The sequence below is a fragment of the Leucopleurus acutus genome (assembly GCF_964270905.1).
Source record: "Leucopleurus acutus genome assembly, chromosome: 17".
NCBI classification, from domain to species: domain Eukaryota; kingdom Metazoa; phylum Chordata; class Mammalia; order Artiodactyla; family Delphinidae; genus Leucopleurus; species Leucopleurus acutus.
Window position 1 is genome coordinate 7,989,567 of NC_139159.1, and position 26,346 is coordinate 8,015,912.

Sequence of the window (26,346 nt, forward strand, 5' to 3'; positions counted from 1 at the left end):
CACGCACGTGAGAGAGACACACACGTTTTCATTTAATGTCTCTAAAAATAAAAATAAAAAAATGAGGCACGGTAGCTTCCAAGGGGAAAGAAAAGGCACTAACAAAAGCTGAAATGCTGTAGCAGGACATGTGGGAAAGGAATGTCTCCCCAGTGGCTGGTAGAAATCCACCCTAGTCCCATCAGTTTACCTTGTCGGTTTACATGCTAATCACGTGCCTTGAGCACTCTGAAGGGGGCAGCCCACCCCAAACCACCGCCCGGAGGTCCCCTCCCTGGCTGACAGCTCTCCAGGGTCGTCCTGTGTCGTTCCCTGTTGGCAGAGGTCTTGAGGACTTCCCAGGTGTGGATCCGTGCCTGTTGTTCTGATTGGTCACACCTCGAGGTCAGCTTTTCTGTCCTGACAGCAAGTTACAAGGTATCTGTTAAGCAGGCATCCTTACATGCCTTCGCGTTGGGAAATTATAGTAAAAAAAAAATACACACATGGACGCACCGGGTGTTACAGCTGCCCAGATGACCTATGTAAAGGTTGTGTTTCAGAGGTTGACCCAGGGCCAGGACTGTCTGTTCTCATCCACAACCTGGAGAAGGAAGGACAGAAGTACTGACCCAATGCCAGCTCCATGCTCATTTATCGAGCAGTTACAGGAGGCTTTCAGTTTTGAAAATTAAACTGACATTTGGGTTGGTTGTGAAAGAGCAAAGTAGCCCCGGTCAAATGAAAGTTCAGTTCAACAAAGCACAACATTTCTGTGATCGTGGACAAGAGAAGCAACTGTTTGTGTAGGTTGAGAGCGATAACATCAGCAAAGCGGAAAAAACATTAGAAGTGATCGTAGAACACAAACTGTACATAAATGAGAAATGTTTCTAATATGTACTGAGACTTTTAAGAGCATCGAACAGTGTTAGGCGACCATAATAAACGCTTGGTAAGTGTTGCTAGTTGTTTGTCTTGCTAAAAGTTGAGCAGGTAACTGTATGTTACCGTATGTGAGAGTGAAAATGATGTTGAAGACTTGGTAGGGGCCCCGATGTTTCAGGGCGACTTACGCATCCTCTGTTGGTGGTGGGGCGAGGGTGGTGGAGAGCCGTGAGCAGAAAGAAGACAAGACTGAGCTCACGTGATGGAATGAATTTCAGAGAGAAAATGGTAATCTGCAAAATAGTTTCTTGGGCTTCCCTGGAGGCTCAGTGGTTAAGAATCCGCCTGCCAATGCAGGGGACACGGGTTCAAGCCCTGGTTCGGGAAGATCCCACATGCCACGGAGCAACTAAGCCCGTGGGCCACAACTACTGAGCCCGCGAGCCACAACTACTGAAGTCCGCGCGCCTAGAGCCCGTGCTCCGCAACAAGAGAAGCCACCGCAATGAGAAGCCCGCGCACCGCAACGAGAGTAGCCCCTGCTCGCTGCTGCTAGAGAAAGCCAGCACGCAGCAATGAAGACCCATAAATAAATAAATTAAATAAATAAGTAAAATTTAAAAAGAAAAGAATTTCTTGTTTGTTTGCGGCTAATATAGCCAGGTGACATTGCAGCTCCTGCCCTCACAGTGACCATCTGTTTAAGGGAACAGACTTCCACACTTCTTCAAGTTACCTCTGACACACACACACACACACACACACACACACACACACACACACTTTTAAATGTAAATGCAGGACTTTAGGGCAGTGCCAACGGTGTATTTGGGCTTATCATAACCTATTTCCAGTTAATTTTCTGATTTGATATTTACAGATCTAGCATCAAGGTAAATCTTTAACTGGTGAACTTGAAAATTCGGCCTTGTAATGACTCAGAAGGGAGGTGCTGCCTTCCTCCCCAGCTCCTTCCCTGCCCTCTTGTCTTCAGCTCTTCTGGGCATCATACAGTGCTACAGGAACCACCTAGGAAATATGTCTGCTGATATGATATTTCTAAATGAAGTGTTCTTAGCGTCCACTGGCTGCCACTCTAAGAACCTAAATTCACAGCAAAGAGCTGAATTGATTAATTCAGGAGGAACTTCTGTCAGATAAGAAAGAGTGTATTTTAATTCTGGCCACTTTTGATGGCATGAGAAATCATTGGTAGTATTGAAAAAGCAGGCAAGTTATTTTTGTCATATAAATAAATTTAAAGTGAAAAAACTAAATTTCTCTACTAATTCGACTGAACTTATATTTTCAAATTTTTTACTAAAGTAACTCAAACATGTTTATTTTGTCAAAACGATTATTTCATTTTTAAAAGCTATTCACCGACCATTAGCTTAAGCTAAAATGCTGTATTTTGATTATGGACTGTAATCCTAATATGAGCAAAAAATAACTGCCCAGACATTATGAGTGAAATCTATTTCTGACTTGCAGAGCTTTTAGTATATTATCCAACAAGAAAAAACTTTTTGAAAAGACCTAATGTAATATATGGATGTAAATCTGTTTCTCCTGTCTCCTGAGGGTCTTCTTGTCCTGAATCCAGAACCTAGATTTCTAAATTTCTTGCCTTGAAAAACATTATTCAACTTGACGCAAGAGTATTTATTCCAGAATATTCTTTATTCCAGAATATTCCTGCCGATTCTCTTAAACAGCATTTTGGTTTTTACCTTTTCCTAGTAAAACTTTTGCCATTTGTTTCACTTAGATTAACATCCTGAACATTAGCGTTTTATTCATGTGGAAGGGGGAGGGAGAGACCACAGTTTGGACCCAGCCGGCATTTTCTGCCAGGCCCTTCCTGAGAAGTAGCGATGCACTTTGCGCGGACCTCAGTGCCCGGTCCAGGCATTAGTGACTTTAATCTGGTCTCAGTAAGATCCTTTGTTGATTAATAATGAACAAGCTGTGTTTCAGTGTGTGACCGTGTCATGACTTAACTTGCCCAAGTGCCCTGAAAACGGGAATGGAGGGCACTTCTGCCCCACCCACTGCTGTGTGCCACCGTTCTGTCCTCACGGCTCTGGTGGCCCACCTCACGTGACCTTTACACCCTGTGAGGGGCCCGTATCCCCATCCTGTGCATAGTTCGTTCACGTTTAAAACCAGTGGTAAGAAGAGTAGTTTAAAGTTCCTGGTACGGTTTAAGGCTGAGGACAAATCCCATTAGATGGTTTTGTTTGTATTTTCCAAAGGATAGGTGACCACCCCTCTGTCTCCAGGGGAGAGGGGCTGGCTGAGCACAGCTGCTGGCCCTGACTGACATCCCCCACCCCCACCCCCGGCCAGTGCGGCCGAACCCCTGCCGCCTAATTCTAGTTAAGCCACCTAAGCGGCTGCAGGCAGCTCAGCCTGCTGCTCCCTGAGCCAGCACGTCTGGGGTCAGGGGAGGAGGTGGAAGGGCTTCCATCCCTGGGAAGGTGCCTCTCTCTCCAGGCTTCTCTCTGATGCACCCAGGTCTTGGAGCAAAGCAGAGGTCTCTTGTGGGGCGATGAGAAAAAGAGGGTTAGGTATAGAAGTCTTTCATGAAACAGAGGTCAGTTTTTATTTTTTTAAAGCTTTGGGTAATTCAGGGTAGAATTTTTGCACCTTAGGAACTCACCAGTTGAGAATGAACGTGGAGGGAGCTGCAGAGACCGCAGTAAAGATAAGCTCAGGCACCCTGAGAAATCCCTAAAATGACCCTGGAAAATGGGCTTCCTGTTGTCGCAGCCCTTTTGGCTGCACTAATGTGCAGTTGGATACACAGACGTCTGCCCTTGCACCGTAACTGTTAGAACCCTGTTCCCTTGTCTCTTCGTTTCAGAACAGATTCTGTTATTTGTGTTTATATTCAGCTAGTAAACAGTTCTTCCCTTCTTTAGCATTTCAGGTTCCAGGTTTTCTGTAGGTATCTGGCCCTTGGCTTGTTTCTGCCACTTCTGGCGTGACAGTCTGTTGTTGAAATTCAGTTTCTACAGAGAGCAAACATTTGTTTGTTGGAAAATGTGGGGGGTTTTTTTCCCCCCACAAACGCCTAAATGTGCTGCGCTTAAAACTTTGATCCCTTCTGTACTTCCACGGTTCTGTGTAGACCCTCCTTGGAGCCCGTGGACGGATGTGTGTTCATAAACACGAGTGAGGCCTCCCGGCCCTTACGGTTCGCAGTGGGTTTCGAAAGCAGGTTCACTGTTCTTACTACTAAAAACAGTATTCCATACCGTAACAGAATATTACAGCGTTCCCATTATGCTCTCCAATCTCTGCAGGTGCTGAAGAGAAGATTTTGGAAGAGTTTAAAGAAACACACAATGCCGACTCTCCAGATTTTCAGCTCCAGGCGATGATCCAGGCTGCTGGGAAGCTCGTGCTGATTGACAAGCTGCTGCCGAAGCTGAAGGCCGGCGGCCACAGGGTGCTCATCTTCTCCCAGATGGTGCGCTGCCTGGACATCCTGGAAGACTACCTCATTCAGAGACGGTGAGGGCCGCGCACCGGGCTGGCGAGCTGGGGTCAGAAGACGGGGCTCCACGCACTTTGCCTCCAAGTGGCGTCGGGGGGGAGTTGGTTTTTTTTTTTATATAATTTTTTTGGCTACACGGCACGGCATGCGGGATCTTAGCCCCCTGACCAGGGATCGAACCTGTGCCTCCTGCAGTGGAAGCTCGGAGTCTTAGCCACTGGACCGCCAGGGAAGTCCCTTGAAGTGGCGTTTGTAGTAAAGGGGATGGAGTAGGGGACATGTGTCACACCTCTTTTTAAAAGCTGTAGATGGGCATGACGGCTATTCCATGCGACACGTGCTTTTGTGGGCAGTTCTGCTTTCCACTTCTTTCCTTTGGCTAGGCGAGAACAGTTCTTACCGAAAATTGAAATTGTTTGTTGTTTCACTGTTGGAGGTGTCAGCCCTTTTCAGACACTGGAGAGGAAGTAGCAGGAACTTTAATCTTTGGGGCATTCGACCAGTTGTATGAAAAACTACAACAACACCTATTTGCTCTGAAATTACTTCTGATAAATGACACCATCCTGTTAATATATATCCCATATTATAGTACTTTCTTTAAAACACCAAAAAAGGAAAAGCGTGTTTTGGCCGTTCATCAGGCCTCCTTGTTAACACTGACATTTTCTAGGTACCCGTACGAAAGGATCGACGGCCGGGTCAGAGGGAACCTCCGCCAGGCAGCTATCGACAGGTTCTCCAAACCTGACTCTGATAGGTTTGTTTTCCTCCTGTGTACAAGGGCAGGAGGTTTAGGCATTAATCTTACTGCTGCTGATACCTGCATCATCTTTGATTCCGACTGGAATCCCCAAAATGATCTCCAGGTAAACATGCAAGAAAATCTCCCCGATGCCTCCCTCTCCCACTTTTGAAAGTCGTTCTGCTATGTCAGACCGATAAATTAAAATCGTGTAGTCGCTCAGGCAGTGTCCCGTGATTGGGGCAAATGAACCAACTAGTAATCAATTTACTAATAATGTGACAGTAATTTCTTAGTGTGTTAACCCTCTTCTGTTAAACTGCACCCCTGTTTATTGGAACAGATGCTCTTATAACTGACAGTCGAGTCTTTTCTTTCTTTGGTAGCCATTCATTTCCTTTTTCTTCCAGGCTCAGGCTAGATGTCACAGAATAGGACAGAGCAAATCTGTGAAAATCTACAGGCTGATTACAAGGAATTCTTACGAGAGGGAGATGTTCGACAAAGCTAGCTTGAAGCTCGGTCTGGATAAAGCTGTCCTGCAGTCCATGAGCGGAAGAGAAAACGCTCCCAACGGGGTAAAGCGCGCTGCCCACACCGTGCATTCACTCTCGCTCCATTATTTAGCTTATACTGAGAAATTTTCCGGCATCTGATTATCTTTTGGCCTCGATATTTTAAGCATATCTTGTCGCACTTTCCTTTCTTGTCATTAGGGTTTACCCTCTTTGAGAAAGGTGAATCATTTGTTCAGTCTACAGACAATTCTAAAAATATTTCTCTAAAACAGGTACAGCAGCTTTCCAAGAAAGAAATAGAGGATCTTCTCCGGAAAGGGGCCTATGGTGCCCTCATGGATGAGGAGGACGAAGGGTCTAAATTCTGCGAAGAAGATATCGACCAGATTCTCCTCCGGCGAACCCACACCATCACCATCGAGTCTGAGGGAAAGGGTTCCACGTTTGCTAAGGTGCGGATCGATCCCGAGCGGCGGGTGTTCTGCGGCAGCGGCACTGAGTTTGTGTCACACGTTCCCAGGAAGCACACATGATGTCTGCTTTATGTTGCACGTTACGAGATTAGTGATTAACTCCCGCTCGATGGAACCCCCGATGCACGAAGCACTCGTCGTGTTTTGGGTTCTCTTCTCTGTAGCGGGTCTCGGGGTCACCCTCACCTTGTCCCGGCCACGCTTCCCGCCTCGCCAGGCTCGTCCTTTACCTGTGTTCCGGCCCCGCCCTCTCTGCTTCTTGAGCCTCTGCTCCGTCACCCTCTCCCCCCTTTCCTGTGATCCTGACCCCTGACAGCCTTCAGACCAGTCAGCTCGCCCCTATCTGAAGAAGACCCCATCTGCTTTCCGCTCTGGCTACAAGCCCGCAGCTCTTCTTCCCCAGCGAAGAGCCACGCACGCGTTATCTACGCAGCTCTCTCCCCTGCCTCCCTCTCTGCTAATTTCCCACCTGCCAGCTTCCACCCCTCCCTCACCTCTCCACTCCATCCCCTCCACCCAGGACCCCTTCTGAGGCTTCCCCCATCCACACCCAGGCCCAATGCCACGCTTTCATTTTTAACAACTCTATTGAAATGGAATTTACTTACCGCAGAATTCCCCTACTTTAAGTGTACCGTTGAGTGCATTTCCCGTATTCACAGACTTGTACAAGTATCCCCACATCTAAGTTTAGAACGTCTCCGTCACCCCAGTAACAATCCCCCCACCCCGCCTCCCGTCCCCTCCCCCTCGGAGTCCTGGCAACCCTTCAACTGCTTTCTGTCTCTCGAGGTTTGCCTGCTCCGGACATCTCATATAAGTGGAATCATACAACGTGTGGTCTTCTGTGCCTGGCCTCGCTCACTCAGCGTGTTTTTGAGGTTCATCCATGTTGCAGCACGTGTCAGACATTCCTTTTTGTTGCTGAACAATATCCCATTCTATGGTTATACCTCGTTTACCACTTGATAATGGACATTGACTGTTGATCCATTCACTAGCGGATAATGAAATTTGGATTGTTTCCGTTCTTTGGTTATTATGAATACTGTTGTTACAGACATCTGTGAACAAGTTTTTTGTGGACATATGTTTTCATTTCTCTTGCATATATACCGGGAATGGCATTACTGGGTCGTATGTTAACTCTGTGTTTAATCCTTTGAGGAACTGCCAGACTGTTCTCTAAAGTGACTGTGCCATTTTCCCTTCCTACTAGCAGTGTTTAGGGTTCGAATCTCTCTGCATCCTCACCAGCGCTTTTCGTTGTCTGACCTTTTGATTACCGTCCTGTTACTGGGTGTGAAGTGGTAGCCCACTCTGGTCCGATCTGCGTTTCTCTGCTGCTGTTTAGCCTCTATTCGTCTTCTTATTGGCTATATATATATATATATAATCTTTGGAGAAATGTCTATTCAAATCTTTTGAACAACTCTGAACTCTTTTGAGGGAGTTGTCTTTTTTATTGAACTTTAAGAATTCCAGATAAAAGTTTCTCATCAGATAATACAATTTGCAAATATTTCCCCTAGTCTTTTCCTAATGGTGTTTAATTTTAAGAAGCCCACCCATTTTCTCTTTTATTGTTTGTGCTTTTGGTTCATTGTTTAACCTTAAGTCACAGAGATTTGCTCCTGTGTTTTCTTCTAAGAGTTTTATAGTTTTCACTCTTAACTTTATGTCTCTGATCCCTGTTGAGTGAATTTTTGTGTGTGATGTGAGACAGAGGTCCAGCTCCCTCCTTTTGCCTGTAGATATCCAGTTACTTCAGCTACTTCAGTTGTCCCAGCTACTCCAGTCTTGAAAGGCTCTCCTCCTCTGGGCTCTGTGACCCAACACCTTCTCGCTCACATCTTTCAGCCTCTTTCAGGTTCTTTCCTCCATCCTCACAGGCACCTCAGATTCAGTAGGTACCAAAGCAGATTAGTCATCCCTGTCCCTCCACCCTCTGTTTGCACGCGTGTGCATGTACACACACACACACACACACGCCCCTGTTTTTTCACCTGAGCCACACCTTTCAGATGCCAGAGTTGGGTGCTGAGGTTTTCCTGGCTTCCTCGTCCTTCAGGCTTCACATCCACTCAGATTCCAACTCCTTTAATTTTACCTCTTAAAGACTGCCTTCTAGACTGTATCCTTTTCTTCATTTCTGCCGGTCTTCACTGTTCCTCCCTAAACTATGGCCGCAGCCTGTCCTCTTTGTTCTGCCCTCCCTGCTCCAGGACACCGCTGTGGTCCCTCTGGCAGGTGACTTTGGATATGGTCGCATACCTCTTGAGATTATTCCCATCTTCAAAGAGTTCCCCACTACCTCAGGATGGAGTTCAGACTCTGTTAACAGGACATGCAAGGCCCTGCTTGACCCGGCTTCTGCCTCCCCACCAGCTTGACCTTGGGCTACACTCCCCTGACCGCCCAAATCCCCAGCCGTACGACGTGATCACCTTTCTTCTCTGTGCCTTTGCACATGCCCCGCCCTGAACGTTTCCACATGCTTTCCTGTTCTGTGGGCTTTTAACACTCTGGTCCAGGCACCGTGTTCTGGAGGGCCTGTTCTCTCCTCCCAGCAGTGCCCTCCCCGTACCCGCACCCAACCTGAGCCTGGTTAGGGCTCCTCTCTGTATATCGGCTACACCTGTACGTACCTTTGTTGCCTGTCATTTACTATGCTGTGCTGTCATCTTTTCTTCTATCATCTTTTATCAACCCCTGGACAGTGAGCTGCCTGAGGGACAGTCCTTCATCCCAGTCCCATGGGCCACAGCCTCTGGCTCACGGTAGAAGGATGGGTCCATGTTCGAGTGAATGAATATGTGAAAACTGCTTTGCATTTTGCCACTGAGAAAAGCATCTCAAAGTAATGCGCGCGTTTTTCCCTTTTAGGCCAGTTTCGTTGCATCTGGAAACAGGACAGATATTTCCTTGGATGATCCAAATTTCTGGCAAAAGTGGGCTAAGAAGGCGGAATTGGATATCGATGCCTTAAATGGGAGGGTGAGTGAGAGGCCCCTTCACAGTCTGCCTGATCTCCCCCAGGGGTTGCTTTTTCAGAAGTTTCCAATGTATCTGCTGTCTTTCAGAACAACCTGGTTATTGACACTCCAAGAGTGAGGAAGCAAACCAGGCTGTACAGTGCAGTGAAGGAGGATGAGCTGATGGAATTTTCAGACCTGGAGAGCGATTCTGAAGAGAAGCCCAGCACGAAGCCACGGCGGCCGCAGGACAGGTCCCAGGGCTATGCCAGGAGCGAGTGCTTCCGAGTAGAGAAGAACCTGCTCGTCTATGGGTGAGTCAGGCTCATGTGAGAGATGGACTTTCATTCGAAAAATAGTTAGAATTCCAGGTGGCGGAGGAAAACCCTATTTGTGTTTGGATTTCTGTGACTCCCCGTAGCAAATGCCTTTGACGCAACCCGGGCAGGCCTGGGGCCTCTTGGTTAAAGAGCTGAAAGCTGTGCAGATCCTCACGGATTCGAAGGGGGTTTGCCCCTTAAGGAATTGTGTCACATCCACATTGACTTGCTAATCATTAATAACTCAGAGCAAAGTCTCAGAATAACAACCTCTTTTCCTAGTGTACCTTCACATAAAGTTTACCACTATGGTAATCTTTCATTATTTTTCCATTATAAAAACTTGTTAAAGGCAATCATCTCAACTTGTATAGCTCTCCCAAGTCATCTGAAACATAAATGGCGGTCATTTCAACTCTCTGAATGGGTCGTGTTTCTCCTGCTGGACCACAAGATCCACATCTGACCCATGTCTGACCCTCCGGCGCCCACACAGGGCTCTGAAAGGCAGGTGCTCGGTGCGCATCTGGATTCGTAAATACGCCTGCTCTGGCACATGGCAGGACTGCCGGCGAATGCCGCTCCAGTGAAAAAGCTGCCGCCAAAACGATATTTCTGTATATCTGGCGACATCTGCTCTGTGATTTTTTTTCTTCCGATGGCTCATCATTAGTTTCCGAAGAAACACAAACATCCTGCCAGCGTGGCAGACAGGGCTCCTACCTGGCCCTTGTCTGTCTCGTGGGTCCTTTCCGCGGGCACCCCGGGCTGCTGAGGCTTCTTCTCCTGCCGTGTGCGCTGCTCCCTCTGTTTCCACATGCAGCCCTGCCCGCCCACCATCTCCTGCCCTTGACCTCTGAGCAGGCATCACCTCAGCACCTGCCCCAGAGGGTCTCCCTGCACTTGCTGTCACACTCGGCATGTCAGGTGATAGCCTCTCCTGCTGGAGCCCTGGTGAAGGGCTCCGCGAGGACCAGGGCTCCCTCTTCGTGTCCTCGGGGCAGAGTGCGGGGCCCGTAGGCACGGTGAGTGCTGGGTCAGTGGCTGCTTATGCAGTAAAGGAGGTTCCGCTGCAGCCGGTCCTGTGTCTCGGCAGCTGGGTCACCTCTCATCGTCATCTCTGCAAGCCGGGCATTCTTTCCTGGCCACCCCTAGCTACCGAGCCCTTTGCTGCTTCCCCTGCTTCCATGTTTCACCCTGATGATCAAAGTTGAGAATGTTGCTGCTCACTTTAGAAACGGGACAGTAGTAACTGCTGAAGCTGAGCAGTATGCTTAGGACATCTGTCTTTCAGTAACGCCCTTCCCGCCTCCCATGGGCATCAGGTGTGTTGGACACCTACCACCTGCAGGGCACTGTGCTAGGACAGGGCCGTGAGCAGGTGGTTACGGCGCCCCCCCCCCCTCCACCCCGGGGGCAGGTGGGCAGGCAGGTGAACCAGCAGAAAGGGCAGTAAACTGGTAAAGCTGCACAGGTGCTCACATGCCAGTGGGGCAGAGGCACGTCCTCTCTAAGATGCAGCTCGGGGCTGTCTGCCCACTGTGGGGGGTGGGGAATCAAAGGAGGCGCGTGAATGGATATCATGAATTAGCTGGGGTAAGAGGGAGTGTGGGACGTCGTCAGGCAGGGAGGAGGAGACAGTTCCCAGCAGAAAGAGCCGTGTGTCCGAAGGCGATTTGAGGAACTGGGGAAACTTCTCTGAAGCTGGGAGGACCAGGCGGGGCAGAGGCGGGGCCGCGGGGTGAACTGTGCCCCTCGCGTGGAGGCTGGTTCCTGCCCTGAGCGCCTGGAACCCGGGGAGGGCACGCTCACGCAGCCCTGTGCACTGCACGCAGCTCACTGTGCACTGCACGCGTAGGTCTGTCCACGGTCCTCTCTCCCCCCGTTTCACACAAGGACCTAGGAGCGCTCTTATACTTGGCACCTGGCACCCCTGTCTCAAAGGGAGACCTTTCATGGCCTCTCATTAATTATCAGGGCGTCCCTTGGAGGTGAATAGATGCAGCTGCACCTTTAGCCGCGTGCATCCCTGATTTGGGGGTAGTCATTCCCGTCACCTTCCATCTCAAACGGTGGGTCAGCTTCGGAAAGTACGAACCATGCCCACGTGAAGTGGAGCAGGGGGTTTCCAGGTCTCAGCTGGGAAGGGCTGTGTCAGCCTCTGCCCGGCGGCGCAGTGAACACGCGGCCGGGTGGTAACGGCACCCTGGATTGCCTCACGATAACCTGATGTCATATGTCGCTAGTTTTGACCCAGGCTCTCCTAACACTGCCACGTGACCATGAAACCAAAGCCGCACGTCTAAACCCAGAGGCACCGTCTGCATGTGAATGTTTGCTTTGCAGCTGGGGGCGCTGGACAGACATCCTTTCCCATGGCCGCTACAAGCGTCCGCTCAGCGAGCAGGACGTGGAAACCATCTGCAGGACTATCCTCGTGTACTGCCTCAACCACTACCGGGGGGACGAGAACATCAAGAGCTTCATCTGGGATCTGATCACGCCCACGGCCGATGGCCAGACGCGAGCCCTGGTCAACCATTCCGGTGGGTCGGCGTCGCGCCTCGTGCGGTGGGGTCCCAGGGAGCTGTCGGGGGCGCTCGGGACGTGTCCCAGACCCCGTGTGTCCCTGCCTTGCACGGAGATTCCTGACCCCGACGCCATAACCAGGGTCGTGGAGAGCTTCTGTTGCTATGGTTATCATGACTGCTCTGCTTATAGGTTTATCAGCCCCGGTGCCCAGGGGGCGGAAGGGCAAAAAGGTGAAAGCCCAGAGCTCGCATCCAGTGGTGCAGGACGCTGACTGGCTGGCCGGCTGCAACCCAGATGCCCTGTTCCAGGAGGACAGCTACAAGAAGCACCTGAAGCACCACTGCAACAAGTACGTCAGGGAGGGCGGTCGTGGGGAGCTGGCGACCCTTCTTCTTCTTAAACATGCATGTGTTTAAGTAGATGTATATGCTAGATATATATCAGTGAGGCTATTATACCATGTTTACTATGTTGGTACAACTTTACTGTTTTTCTTGAAACGTGATGCCAGGTCACGTGGCAGCCTGCCTTCAGGCAACTGGTTTTTGTTTTTTTGGGTGGTAAAAGATGCATGACACCGTGTTACTATTTTAACTGTTTGTAAGTGAACAACTCACTGGGAATGATCATACTCAGATTGCTGTGTCCTCATCACCACTGTCTATACCCAAAATCTTTTTGTTGACCTTAATACGAACTCTGTACCTATTAAATGATTTCTCCCCCCGAAGCCCCTGGCAACCACACCATTCTACCTTCTGTCTCTGTGAATTTGCCTATTCTAGGTACCTCATAAGTGGAATCATACAGTGTTTGCCTTGCCGTCTCTGGTTTACTTACTTAGCCCAGTGTTTTCAGGGTTCATCCGTGTTGTAGCTTGTGCCAGATTTTCGTTCCTTTTCATGGCTGAGCCGTATTCCGTGGTACGTATAGACCGCATTTGTTTATCCGTCCATCCACCCATCAGTGGGCACTTGGGTTGGCTGATACCTTTTGACTGTTGTGAATGATGCTGCTGTGGACGTTGTGGATAACTAAGTTTTCACCGACGTGTATTAGAGGATTATGGTTAACTTTCTGTGATCCCGCCTTCAACTGACTGCTTTCAGTCGAGCAACGGCGGAGCTCACGTGGTATTTTTTGCTTCATGATGCCTCAGTTACTGGGTCCTTTCGTCTTACCTCTGAGCTTAGAATCATATTCCTTATCTTTACTTCCAGAACCTGATTATATATAATTGAAGGACACTAGGTCTGAATTCCTTTCCTCGCTTGGAGCTCTGTGAGCTGCCGACACATTACACCAGCGCCCACATGTGTTGCTTCCTTCCGTCCTCTGAGCGTGCATGTGCGGTATCCGGGCTCAGGCAGCGCTACCGCTGCACAGCTCTCCCCTTCCTGGCTTTGGGCGACCTGGGGCAAGCTCCTTGACCTCTCAAAGACCCACTTTCTGTATTCATCAAATAGAGCTTAAATAAATGTCTATCTCTCTTAGACATCGGAGCAGCAAACGTCTGAGCACCTAATACTGGCAGCACGCCAAGCGCTTCCTAGGGGTTATGTGTTCTGAGTTGTCTAAGATAAGTCGTGCTCTTTCATCCCCATTTACCTGGCAAGGAGACCAAGTCTCGGGTGCTTAAGGTCCCTCAGCTAGTTAAGGGGCAGCGAGCACCTTCGCTTCCGAGCAGCCCTGCCCATCTCGGAACCCTGCCTCCCCTCAGGGTTGTCGAAAACCTCAGTGAAATAATTCCTGGAGAACATCTGCTGCTCCTGGGTCGCACTGACTTGTGGTTCTCGTCCCTTTTTAAATGCAGTGGTGCCTTCAGGGACTCGCTTTGATCATCATTGCTGGATTTTGACCGACAAAATTTTTCCCTTCTGAGTCTTCAAAACCATTACCTCAAACCCTTCTGGCACCTCAGAAACTGCTGTTACTGCCATAGCATGATGGTTCTCCCTAAAGTCCTGCCCTGCCTAGAGCTATTAGAAAACTTCTGTTTCTTTGTGGTTTATGTGAACTTGGGGTCCATAACCTTCCGAACTCTGGATTCAGACAAACTGTAAGTGAAGGGGTTTAGTGTGGGAACAACGACTCCTCTTCCCGGACCCCAGTGTCATGGTGGCGGTTTTTAATTCCCCACTTTGATGTCAGTAACAGACTTCTCTGCAGGGTACGCGGCCCAGTTAGTATGTGAGATGTAACTAGCGTTCTTCACATCTTCCCCTGGGTCTCAGGAGAAGAACCGGCAGTGCCTCTTCCATCTCCTCTCGGGGATGAGCAGTCAGAGAGAAAATGAGACCCAAATTGAGGGACCTCCTGGAAAACAGCTGGCCAGTCCTCTTCAAAAGTTTCAAGAGACAGGGCTTCCCTGCTGGCGCAGTGGTTGAGAGTCCGCCTGCCGATGCAGGGCACACGGGTTCGTGCCCCGGTCCGGGAAGATCCCACATGCCGCGGAGTGGCTGGGCCCGTGAACCATGGCCGCTGAGCCTGTGCATCTGGAGCCTGTGCTCCGCAGCGGGAGAGGCCACAGCGGTGAGAGGCCTGCGTACCGCAAAAAAAAAAAAAAGAAAGTTTCAAGAGACAAAGACAGGAACTGTCTCAAGTTGAAGGAGACAAAAAGGGGGTAGGACAGTTCAGTGCACACGTGCTCCCGGCCTTGATGCTGGTCCAGAAAACGGGCACCAGTGGGATAGCCGCTGAAATGAGAATGAGGTCTGGGGACTTGTTAGGAGTCCTGTCTGTCTGACTCACCACGTGCAGGCTCCTTAGGGTCAGAGGCCACCTCCCATCACCCCGTTATCCTGCCAGGCCACTCAGCTTGCCAGTGCATTGGTTTGAATGTTTTCCTCTAGAAGAAAGGTGACATTCACAGTTCATTCGTAAAAGTCTCCACAAAACTAAAATTCCTCACGCGGTAGAAAACCTTGTCTTCTACCGAAGGGAGAGAAACCGTCAGGATCACTGCTGCCGCACCGAGTTTTGGTGAATAAGAGGATCCAGCTAAAGGTGGAGGGCGTCCCCTTGCCAAGCATCCTCTGTAAGATGTGGTGTGCAGGTCCTTCTTGTGCAGCCGTGGGGACCTGCACTGTCACTTCTCTTCTGCTGGTTCAGTACGGCACAGCCAATGTTTAATCTTATCAAAAGAAAGAAATCTTAAAAAACAAAAACGAATTATCCAGAAAGGCCGCTTACTTTGGAGTGCATTCAGGTATTTACAGCCTCACGCTTTGCCCGCTAAGAACCCAGGTTGGCCAGAAGCAGCCTGTTGGTGGAGAGGAAGGCAGGTCACGGAGTATCTGTGTATGATTGGGAGTGGCCTATCGTGGTGAAGCTGCCCCTAGTTGTCATTTTGATATTTTCAATGACAAATGCCACGTCCCTAGAGACATTAGGAAGTGATGGAGTCAGAAGGCCTAATTCTGAGTGGTCCATGCTCAAGGTGACCCTGTGACCTTGGATATGTCACTTGTCCTCTGTTGGCCTCAGTTTTCATGTTTGTGAAAATGGAAATTGTGACTTGCTCCACTTTGTCATAGAGTTATTGTAAGGATCAAATGAGCTAGTCAGGTTAGTCAGTGTGATACATGGGTTGTAAAGTGTTCTGCTGCAAGTATATGATGGGATTATCCAGCTAGGGCAGTAGCACTTGGTGTTATCTACTCATGGCCAAGGAGGTAGTCTTCAGATATGAGTCCTGAATGCACAGTGGGGGCTGTCCAGCAGGAGATGCTAGACTTGGAGTAGAGAGGCCTTGGGGATTTACCAGGTGGGCATTACTGAAAGAGTTAGGTGTACGCCATTGAGGAAATCCAAGTGAGATCAAAAATCTGGTTCCTAGAATTCCATGAGTTTTTAAAAACTGATTCCTTGAAGATGACTAGGAACTTCAGTGAACTGGACACATTTTAATCTCCTTTGTGATGTTCTAGTATTACTTGTTAAGCTATAACTTAGGCTTCCAGGTAATATAAGCCAGAAGGAATAAAAAACGGTTACTGTTCCTTAAGGGGGAAACGTAAGGACCCACTGCCACCACCATCTTCCTTTCTCGGAAGCAGAGTTGTATAATCTGAAAAACCTGACGTTCCATATTGAGGGTTTATGGTAAGGTAGTAAAACCAGATTTTATATCTCGTTTATTCCTACAACTTCTGATGTGCTTCCAAAAATGGTATTAAGGCAGCAGCTGAGGAAGTTTTACGAGATAATGAAGCAGAACAGTTACTGAAAGCCATCTGCTCCGTTGTTTACAAACTCGCTTCGATACTTCAGAGGCAGCGGTGGGCTACGTGTCTAAACTTCACAAGCTGCACTAGGTAGACTCCACGAAGTGTGCCCGGGCCGGGCTGAGCTCCGGCCCTCTCTGTGCAGGGGGAGCGGTTGCCAGGCAGGCCTGCTGGAAGCTAGCAGAAAGCACCACACAGAGGTGATTATGTGCCACCATCTGTCACGCTTCAAGCCTACCATACAGCATGGCTAATCAGCCTTGGCAGGATGATGGATGAACAGCAGCAGCTGCCAGGAGCCGCTGTTGGCAAACAGTCCCGAAGTTAAGAACTTCTCCCCCCCCGCCCCCGCCCCCGTCTTCCTCTCCAGGGTCCTGCTGCGTGTCCGCATGCTGTACTACCTGAGACAAGAAGTGATAGGAGACCAGGCGGAGAAGATCCTAGAGGGCGCCGACTCAAGGTTGGTGTGAGCCCACGTTCACCCCGTTCCCCTCGGCGATGAGCCGGGCGGTCAGAACAGAGCGCGGGGCGCGCCTCGAACCTCCGTCAGCCGTCAGTGGCGCCTCTCCCTTTTTGCATCTCAAGAGCAGTTGTTTGCCCTACCAGCCTGGGGACGTGATGAGAATCGGGAAAAGCCTGTTCGTATGTATGTGTGGATGTACGAAAAGGTGTGAACTAAACGACCGGTGTTCCGAGCTGACCTTTAAAAAATGGGGCCCTGCGTGGTAAAGTTCACCTCTGGTCCTGCTAGGACGTACGTGGCCGACTTCTGCCCTTTCTTTTAACCTTAGCTCACGCCGCCCCCAGCCCCACCTCACGATGCTCAGGTGCTTGTGGGAAGGGGGCGCGGGTTGCGTTCGTCCCTTGGCGTTCTTTTTTAATACTGGGATTTGTTTTAAATATCACGTAAACGGTTGTCTTTGTAGTGAAGCTGATGTGTGGATACCTGAGCCTTTCCACGCGGAAGTCCCCACAGATTGGTGGGATAAGGAAGCTGATAAGTCCCTCCTGATTGGAGTGTTCAAGCACGGTAAGGGGCGTCTCTGTTGGACCACATCTTGACCGTGTGGCTTTGTCTTTATTTAGAGCTCTTTGCATTCTCTTTCCAAAGTCATAATATTAATGAGGATAGTTCCAGAGGACTCTTGGCGTCTACCATTTCCTGTACTAAAAATCTAATATGAACTGTAAATATCAGATGCTGTTTTTGAATGTTTGTTGAGTATTTGAGAAGAAAACATTTCTTTCTTGGCTGTAAATAAAACCCAAGCCATATTTGTTTTAATAATAGCCAAGTTGTCCTATAGCTGTCCCTAAACTTTGCTTCCAGCATGGCTCCCCTTGCGGGCTCTGCCAGCCCGTGTCAAAGTGGACGGTGGGCTTAACCTCTGCTATTAATCTGTACAAGTGCCTCCTGGGCTTTGTTCCAAGCAATATTTCACAAATGTCAGTGCCGAGAACTCGTGGCTCCCCTGAGTGGGATGCAGCCTTGTTAACTTTGAAAGGCTGGGGATGCAGAACTGGCATGATATATACAGTGAACGATTCCTGATTATAATCCCGAGTCTCTGGAGGTCGTGGAGGTATTCTCAGCAGCCCAGCCTGACTAAAGGGGAGAATGATGGCTTATAAAACCTTTCATGATTACAGTTTGGCTTGCGGCTCTAGAGCAGTTAGGAGCGGGGTGTGGTGGTACACATCCTAATTGAATTGTGCTGTTCTGCCTCTGTACCACAGCCGTGTTTTGTGAGCTCAGCCTAAAAATCATCTTCCCGCAGTGCACTGCTGGGATCTGCCATCTTCCATCTAGTCAACTTGGGCAGTCAAAAAGCAAATTGCAGTCTGAAAACCATAGAGGGAACCGTGTCATCTTACTGACACGCATCATCCTAAACCTAATAAGACAGGTTCGCTGGCCTGACGTAGACAGGGATGTTTCAGCCGGCGGTGCACGTTCCTGCAGGACTGAAGCCGTTCCCGGGAAGGTGGGGTGGACCCCTGCAGAGGTCACAGAAGAACACTACGAAGCCTTTTAATGCCAAGCAAAATTAGATCCTGGGGACGGTCGGGTCAGACACCTTCCCAGGCACCTTGCAGTTATTCTGAACCCGTTTTTCCGTTAGTATTTGCAGTCGTTCTGATAACATCCCTGAAATGTAACCTGGCCCCCTCCTCCCCCTCCAAATCTGCCCGGGGATAAGTGTTTCGTAGAATAGGCTACTGCAGCCTGGTTCGTTTAAAGCCAACATAAAATGATCATCTCAGTCGAGAACCACGGGTGGGGTGGCCGTGCTCGTGATTCTGTGAGTGACGGGCCTTCGTTGTTTCCGTGTGTGTCCTCTGTGGGCCGGTGGGACGGCACAGGGTACGAGAAGTACAATTCCATGCGAGCTGACCCCGCGCTGTGCTTCCTGGAACGAGTTGGTATGCCCGATGCCAAGGCCATCGCTGCCGAGCAGAGAGGAACAGACATGCTAGCAGATGGCGGTGATGGGTAAGAAGGACATTTTAAAATTTTAATAAACTTTATGTCAGTGTCACATCTACTGGCAGGGTTCAGTTCTTACACGGCACTGTGCATTACATTGCATCTGATTTGGACTTAAGTGATGTTTACCAGTGTAGTCTGTTTATATATCATAATGACTATTTAAACACAATATATGATCTAGATAATCTGCAACTTGTCTGTCTTTTCCAAATGATGACAACCCCCCGCCCCCCAACGCGCGCGCGCACACACACACACAACACACACACACACACACAGACACACACACAGACACCCTACCCCTCATGGCTGCACGCTTTGAATACCGACAGAGTCGCTTTGGATGTCAGACTCAGAATTCAAAGTAGCATCAGGCGGGTTGTTACTCTTTCCCAGGCTCCCTTCAGTCTCTTGCTAATCAGTGTGATTTAAACATTTTTTTAAATTTTATATAGGGGAGAATTTGATAGAGAAGATGAAGACCCAGAATATAAACCAACCAGAACGCCGTTCAAGGATGAAATAGATGTAAGAACTTGAGTACATTGACTTTTACGGCACCAGTAAAATATTGTATGCTCATATAAGGCTTGTTAAACTTTATAGATAACGGCCTTTTCTTTAAAAGATAAAAGCAAAATAAAACCCCAAATTAAAATAATTTCTCTTTCTCGCTTTGCTTTTGAGGAATTTGCAAATTCTCCTCCAGAAGATAAGGAAGAACCCATGGAAATACGCGGCCCAGGTATGACTCCCTGAAAGCCGGGGGCAGCAGGGCTGAAGAGTGGGGTGCAGGCCTTGCCTTGCGGCTGGACTGCTGCCGCTTCACCACGGCGGTGTCTTCAAGTGCCGCTTCATCTATGCTGACTCACCTCTTTTGTGAAGAATTCTAATGCCTGTTTATTCTCGGTTTTTCATTCTGTTGAATTGCTTTGATAAAATAACTATTTTTTGGATTAAGATAATTTACATATTTATGTTTCAAATCAGGTGGTGAAAACTTTTAAGCATCTTTAGAAATACAGCTCTTAAAAACAGGGCATTTGTTAAGTATCTGCCAGTTTATTGAGACACTACTACCCTTTATTCCTAATGTAAGATCATTGGCTAACAATCATGTGATTGTTTTTTACGTTCAAGATTATCACATTACAGGAGAGCACCCTTATCACGTAGTCTGTGGCACAAAGTATGTTTCTTTATGTAGGATTGACGTATGACCTTGGTTTTTTCCCCCTAAGGAGCTGAGAAAGAAATGGTTTACAAGTTCCACACTAACATCACTCCTTATTTATATTTTAAAAACGAGAGCACTACGATGCCCTTTCCCATGCTGCCATTTGAATGTTAGCGAGTCATCTCGTTTTGCTGGGGGAAACCTCTGTGTATGGCGAGGTTATGGCTACACATTCAGAAATCTTCTCTTCAATTCCCCAGGCAAGCACAGCGAGGGCAGCGCTGAGTTAGGCCAGCTGTACTGGCCCAATACCTCGACCCTGACCACCCGTCTGCGCAGGCTCATTACCGCCTATCAGCGCAGCTATAAAAGGCAGCAGATGAGGCAGGAGGCCCTGATGAAGACCGACCGGCGGAGACGGCGGCCCCGGGAGGAAGTGCGGGCCCTGGAAGCTGAAAGGGAGGCTATAATATCGGAGAAACGGCAGAAGTGAGTTTCCGAGGGTTTACCAGCGCCTGGTACCTTGCCTACTCCTCTGTTCTGCACCCGCGGGAGGCAGACATCGCAGGCAAGATAACCGCCGTCAAAGCGCCCCCCCCCCCCGAAAGCTACAAGCCCTGTGAATTAAGTTCAGGGCAAACGAGGAAAAGCAGTAATAAACGTGAAGCCTTTTTACGCAGCCCAAGTCCGGCTAACGCCTCCTTTCTGACAGGTGGACGAGACGGGAAGAGGCGGACTTTTACCGCGTGGTGTCCACGTTTGGGGTTATTTTTGACCCGGCGAAACAGCAGTTCGACTGGAACCAATTCCGAGCCTTTGCCAGGCTTGACAAGAAGTCCGATGAGAGTCTGGAGAAGTACTTCAGCTGCTTCGTGGCCATGTGCCGGCGGGTGTGTCGCGTGCCCACCAAGCCAGATGGCGGTAGGTTCGCCGGGCACGGAACAGCGGGGCGGGGGAGGGGCGGGCGCCCTCGGGTGACACGCGCTCCCCCTGCCGCAGAGCCGCCCGACCTGCCCTCGGCGATCGAGCCCATCACGGAGGAGCGCGCCTCGCGCACCCTGTACCGCATCGAGCTGCTGCGGAAGATCCGCGAGCAGGTGCTGCGCCACCCGCAGCTGGCCGAGCGGCTCCGGCTCTGCCAGCCCAGCCTGGACCTGCCCGAGTGGTGGGAGTGCGGCAGGCACGACCGGGACCTGCTGGTGGGCGCCGCCAAGCACGGGGTCAGCCGCACGGACTACCACATCCTCAACGACCCCGAGCTCTCCTTCCTGGACGCGCACAAAACCTTCGCCCAGACCCGAGGGGCGGCCGGCGCCCCGGCCCTGAGCGCGCTGGCCCTGGGCTTTGGCCAGACGCCCGCCTCCGCCGCCACCGCCGTCCCCACCGCTGCCCCGGGCCAGGAGGAGAAGGCGGGAGGGGCGGAGGCCAAGGCCGGGGAGGCGGGGGAGGCCGAGGCAGAGGAGGAGGAGGCCGAGGGCGGCGGGAAGGACCGGAAGCAGGACCGCGAGGCCGAGGCCGAGCCCGGCGCTGGGAAGAGCGATCCGAGAGGGGCGGAGGTCGGTGCGGACATGGGGCCCAAGTCCATTTCAGAAAAGGGTTCCGAGGAGGACGAAGAGGAAAAGCTGGAGGACGATGACAAGTCGGAAGAGTCTTCCCAGCCCGAAGGTAACTCCTGGCCCTTCAGGCCTCTCCTGACTCCATCCCCGCAGGTGTCTTCCTGTCATGTGACCGGTGCTCTTTTTTTTTCCCGGTCGTTTTAAAGGTAATGAGCGTACATTTCTTTCTGTGAAGGAATAGTGTCAGGTTGTGCCTAGATGTACGTTTTGCTCTGATATGATGTGTAAGCATGCTATTTCGAACGACTTAACTTCCCAGGAGGGTTTTACAGATACTAACAATTTTAAAACAAATGATGCTTTATTTTTCATTCCGAAGTAAAGGGTGGGAGTAGAATCTGGGAAGAACCAGTTTTCTTCCTAAGTCCCAGGTAGGTTGCCGTACCTGCCACGAAGGAAAAATGAAGCGCCGCGTTGTACTCTTCTGCCGGAGCTGCGGCTCGGAACTGTGGCCAACGCATTAGTCCTTTTCCTGGTGGAGGAACAGAGGCTCTGCTGGGTCAGAGGCTTGGCTGTCGATTCAGCCGCCTGTGAGACTTGTTCGCAGGATGCCTGACGACTAGTGAGACGTAACGTCCCTAAGCCTCTACTTCCTCATCTGTAAAACAGGAATGACACCAGCTACGTGAAAGGGCCCTTGCAAGCTTTAAGCGACAAGACTTGTAACGTGCCTGATACCATTGTAGCCGCAGTAGGTACTCGATAAAATGGAGCTCATCAGCATTCAGATATTAAATCATGTCTTTTCTACACTCCCTTTTCAGCAATATGCTGGTTGTGAGCGATGCACATTAACTCATTTCTCAGCAGGAACTGTCTCGAGAGGGAAGAATTTTGATGAAGAGAGCAATGCTTCCATGAGCACTGCTAGGGATGAGACCCGAGACGGATTCTACATGGAGGATGGAGATCCGTCCGTAGCTCAGCTCCTTCATGAAAGAACGTTTGCCTTCTCATTTTGGCCTAAGGTCGGTGGGGTTTTGTTGTTGTTGTTTTGGTGACCAAAAAAGAATAGGGTGGAGGAAATCATTCTAGCTTGATTTTTCAACTAATTTTAAGGTAAACTCTGACACAGCGTATGAAGATTGTAGATTTTTCTTGTGTTTTTAAAAGAATGATCTGGGAAAGCCCAAAGAAAAAATTCTGTGGGATAACTTTTTTAATAGGATAGGAAAGGTGCCAGGAAGCAAAGCGAATAAGAAAAAAGAACTGTTCGTAAGGATCTTTGCTTCCTCGCGGTGTGTTAGATTATTTGTCTAGTACCGTCTATGGATTATTGTTTCAAAAGACTGACCCATCTGACGAAATAAAATGTGTGAATCTTTTTTAAAAAGAATTTTTTATTGTGGTAAAAAACACATACCATGAAATTTACAATCTTGACTGTTTTTAAGTGTGTAGTTGGGTAGAGTTAAATATTTTCAGGTTGTTGTAAAAGAGACCCCCAGGACTTTTTTTATCTTGCAGGACTGAAACTCCTTCCCCGTAGATCAACTCCCCTGCCCCACTGCCCCTAGACAACTACTATTCTACTTTCTGTTTCTGTGAACTTGACTACTTCAGCTCAGATACCTCTTATAAGTGGAATCCTACAGTACTAGTTCTTTTATGACTGGTTTATTTCACTTAGTGTAATGTCCTCAAGGTCCATCTGTGTCAAAGCATGTAACAGGATTTCCGTCTGTTTTAAGGCTGAATAATATTCTATCGTGTGTATATACCACGTTTTCTTTATCCATTCATTCACCATTGGGACCTTTGGGTACCTTCCTCCTCTTGGCTTATTATGGTGCTACTGTAAATGTGAATGGACTAATGTCTCTTTGAGACCCTGCTTTCATTTCTTTTGGAAACATACCCATAAGTGGTATTGCTGGATCATGTGATGGTTCTATTTTTAATTTTGGGGGGAACCTCTGTACTGTTTTCCATAGCCATTGTACCATTTTGTAATCCCAACAGCAATGCCCGATGGAACCTGTGTGTACTTTAAAACTGTGTGTTTTGGGTGTTTTTTAAATCCTGAAACAGAACTTTCAGATTTAAGACAACTTCATACATTTGGAACCCTGTAATCTTCTGAACTGGGGAGAGGGTGGGCGTTGACCCATTTGCTCGAATACGTTATGAGTTAATTCCAAATGTAGTTATCTATAACCCAAAAGCAAAGTGGAAATTACTTTTTTGGCTAACTGGCATAATTTTATAATAAATCCCTATGTAATTTGGGCCTGTTTCTCAGCGTGGAGAGATAATCATCCTAATCACCATAACAGGGCTGTCTGGTTTAAAACAAACAACACAGAAAAGGCTTCCTTCGACTCCTCCCCAGGCTGCTCTCCCATAGTATTAACTGTGGAAGAAACAATGTGAAATTTTTAACTGAAGAGTGTACTATCGGAGACATTTTTTTTTTCCTCTGTATGCTCCCTTATTTCCCCTGTTTTGCTAGTCTGCCTTATTGAGTTGAGAAGGCAGCTGCCCAGGTAAGCCGAAAGGTCTACAGTGGCAGGCTTTTAATCTATGGAAACTGGGTCTGAGAGCTGTAATTAGACATTTTTAAAGGACACGCTTCAATGAAACTTGAAGTGATAATAGGTGGGAGATGCAAATTGACGCTCATTAGGTGTTCCTAGGTTGGTGCCCATTCGTAATGCTGAACTTTATTAATAGTGACGCTAATGATGTCCCACTTCCTGGGACAGGCTGCAGTCCAGCCTGGGGACTGAAGCACCAGAGCGTCGAGAAGCTGACTGCAGGCTTCCATTGTCACCTGCTGACGTGCACCAACAATCTTTAGCCTACACAACAGTTACTCGTAAAACATGGGGACATTTTAGAGGTGGTGGTTATGTAACATTCTCTCGTTTGTGTGATTCATTGTTCGTAATTGAAAAATGCTGAGTCTTCTGGGTTGCGGTCACCTTCAGGCCTCACACCAGAGTAAAGTGGTTCTGGTGGGTCTGGTTTATTGCCACGCTTGTTTGCTCTTTGTTTACTTTTGCTTTTCGCTCGCCCGTCTGCTTTGAAGCCTTCTCTGCTCTTCAGTGTCTCAGTGGATGTATTTATCCCGTAATTTTCACCAGGTCTTTGTTACAGTTTCATGTGACTTCTCTTCCCCCTCCAGGATCGAGTAATGATAAACCGATTAGACAACATCTGTGAAGCAGTGTTGAAAGGCAAATGGCCGGTAAATAGGCGCCAGGTGTTTGATTTCCAGGGCCTCATCCCCGGCTACACGCCCCCCACTGCCGACAGCCCCCTACAGAAGAGGAGCCTGGCCGAGCTCTCCATGGTGGGCCAGGCGAGCATCAGTGGCAGCGAGGACCTCACCGCTTCCCCTCAGTTGTCCAAGGTCAGTTAGAGCGCTTTGCTGGTGCCGCTTAAAGATGAGCTCCCTTGACTCCGTTTGGAAGCTCGTGTTCACTGGTCCTGCTGAGAGCTAAGGAGGCGGCTGTTGCCTCAGCTCCGTTCAGCAGCCTGGGATGTTTAATTCCTTAAGCTTCCCGTTCCCGCTTTCCGCGAGCCGGCCCGTGCAGCAGGTGCAGTTTTGGCTCACTCTTGTGTTGGGATTTCTCAACAGGAAGACGCCCTCAACCTCTCCGTCCCTCGCCAGAGGAGGAGGAGGAGGAGGAAGATCGAAATTGAGGCCGAAAGAGCTGCTAAGCGGCGAAACCTCATGGAGATGGTTGCCCAGCTGCGGGGGAATCAGGTGGTCTCGGAAAACGGACAGGAGAAAGTTGTCGATTTATCAAAGGCCTCGAGAGAGGCAGCAAGCTCTACCTCAAATTTTTCATCTCTTACTTCAAAGTTTATCTTGCCTAATGTCTCGGCGCCCATGTCTGATGCCTTTAAGACTCAAATGGAGCTGCTCCAGGCAGGCCTGTCCCGCACGCCCGCCAGGCATCTGCTCAACGGCTCCCTCGTGGACGGAGAGCCTCCCATGAAGAGGAGGCGGGGAAGGAGGAAAAACGTGGAGGGCCTCGACCTGCTGTTCATGAGCCACAAACGGACGTCATTGAGTGCAGTAAGTCCAGGGGCTGGCTTCCCCCGCGTGCCCGCGCCGGCGGCCCGGGTCCCGGCTCTGCTGCCCACTCCGGGGCACGCGCCCCTCGGTGACGCGGCGCGGAAGCCGGCCCCTTCCGCTAAAGAAGCAGTCGCGATGGACAGAGTCGTGGTTCTGAGCCGGAAAGCTGTGTTGAGCGTTGACGCAGATCACTCGGCCTGAACCACGGGTAGCTTGAGGATTTATTCTGCCCAAGATTCTAATATAGTGATCACTCTCGGAAGACTAGCCCAAAACAAAAACACGTTCTTCTGAGCCTGTAATCGTTAGCTCCGAGTCCTCGAGGTGGAAGAAGCTTCTGCTGTTAAAAGCATCCACCTGTTTGGGGCCTGGCGTTCATTAGATTCGTTCAGTTTCAGACTTAAGATTTTTGTTCGCATGCAAAGCTAGTGATTGCAAATTCTCTTGCCTCCAGAAGCAGATATTTTAAAAATCTCAACTGAATTGAGACCTGTGCTAGTTTAGGTTTGCAAGAAATATGTGTGTCAGTGGATTTTGTCATTTTCTTCTTCAATTCAAAGGAAATGAGTGCAGTGTAATCAAAATAACTCTCTTCCTTAATCCGCTTCAACCACTCACCTAAAAAAGTGCCGCCCAACTAACGATGAGGTTTTTTTACCCCAGAGAACCCGATTACACGAAGTCTTTTTAAAGCACTGAAATTGGTACAAGGTACTCTAAGCCTTTGGATTTGAAACCCGAATCAGCACAGAGGTGCTGGAGCTCCTGCCCAAGGAGATGGGATGCCGGCGCCCGGCCCATCCCCTGGGCGGCGGGACACAGTTTGGGAAACACCGAGGGGAGACATTTGTCTCAATATGTTTTTCCTTATTTC

The 26,346-nt window shown here is 49.3% G+C and overlaps 1 protein-coding gene across 4 annotated transcripts in view; it reads left to right on the forward strand.

The window, feature by feature from the left end:
• CHD7 (chromodomain helicase DNA binding protein 7) overlaps positions 1-26,346 on the forward strand; it is a 120,100-nt gene that overhangs the window by 86,403 nt on the left and 7,351 nt on the right. Inside the window, exons 15-33 of one of the 4 annotated variants that reach the window (XM_082859060.1) lie at positions 4,179-4,389; positions 5,046-5,241; positions 5,528-5,695; positions 5,908-6,087; positions 8,995-9,105; positions 9,192-9,397; positions 11,750-11,949; positions 12,125-12,284; positions 16,532-16,621; positions 17,088-17,191; positions 18,526-18,655; positions 19,108-19,180; positions 19,340-19,397; positions 20,090-20,318; positions 20,542-20,750; positions 20,829-21,494; positions 22,253-22,413; positions 24,573-24,800; positions 25,029-25,472. The exons of 1 other annotated variant lie outside the window; for it this stretch is intronic. In XM_082859060.1, coding sequence (XP_082715186.1) covers positions 4,179-4,389; positions 5,046-5,241; positions 5,528-5,695; positions 5,908-6,087; positions 8,995-9,105; positions 9,192-9,397; positions 11,750-11,949; positions 12,125-12,284; positions 16,532-16,621; positions 17,088-17,191; positions 18,526-18,655; positions 19,108-19,180; positions 19,340-19,397; positions 20,090-20,318; positions 20,542-20,750; positions 20,829-21,494; positions 22,253-22,413; positions 24,573-24,800; positions 25,029-25,472 — 3,824 coding nt within the window. Of the gene's footprint in view, positions 1-4,178; positions 4,390-5,045; positions 5,242-5,527; positions 5,696-5,907; positions 6,088-8,994; positions 9,106-9,191; positions 9,398-11,749; positions 11,950-12,124; positions 12,285-16,531; positions 16,622-17,087; positions 17,192-18,525; positions 18,656-19,107; positions 19,181-19,339; positions 19,398-20,089; positions 20,319-20,541; positions 21,495-22,252; positions 22,414-24,572; positions 24,801-25,028; positions 25,473-26,346 lie in introns of all 4 variants that reach the window. 2 more of the 4 variants (XM_082859061.1, XM_082859059.1) reach the window with 2 other exon arrangements.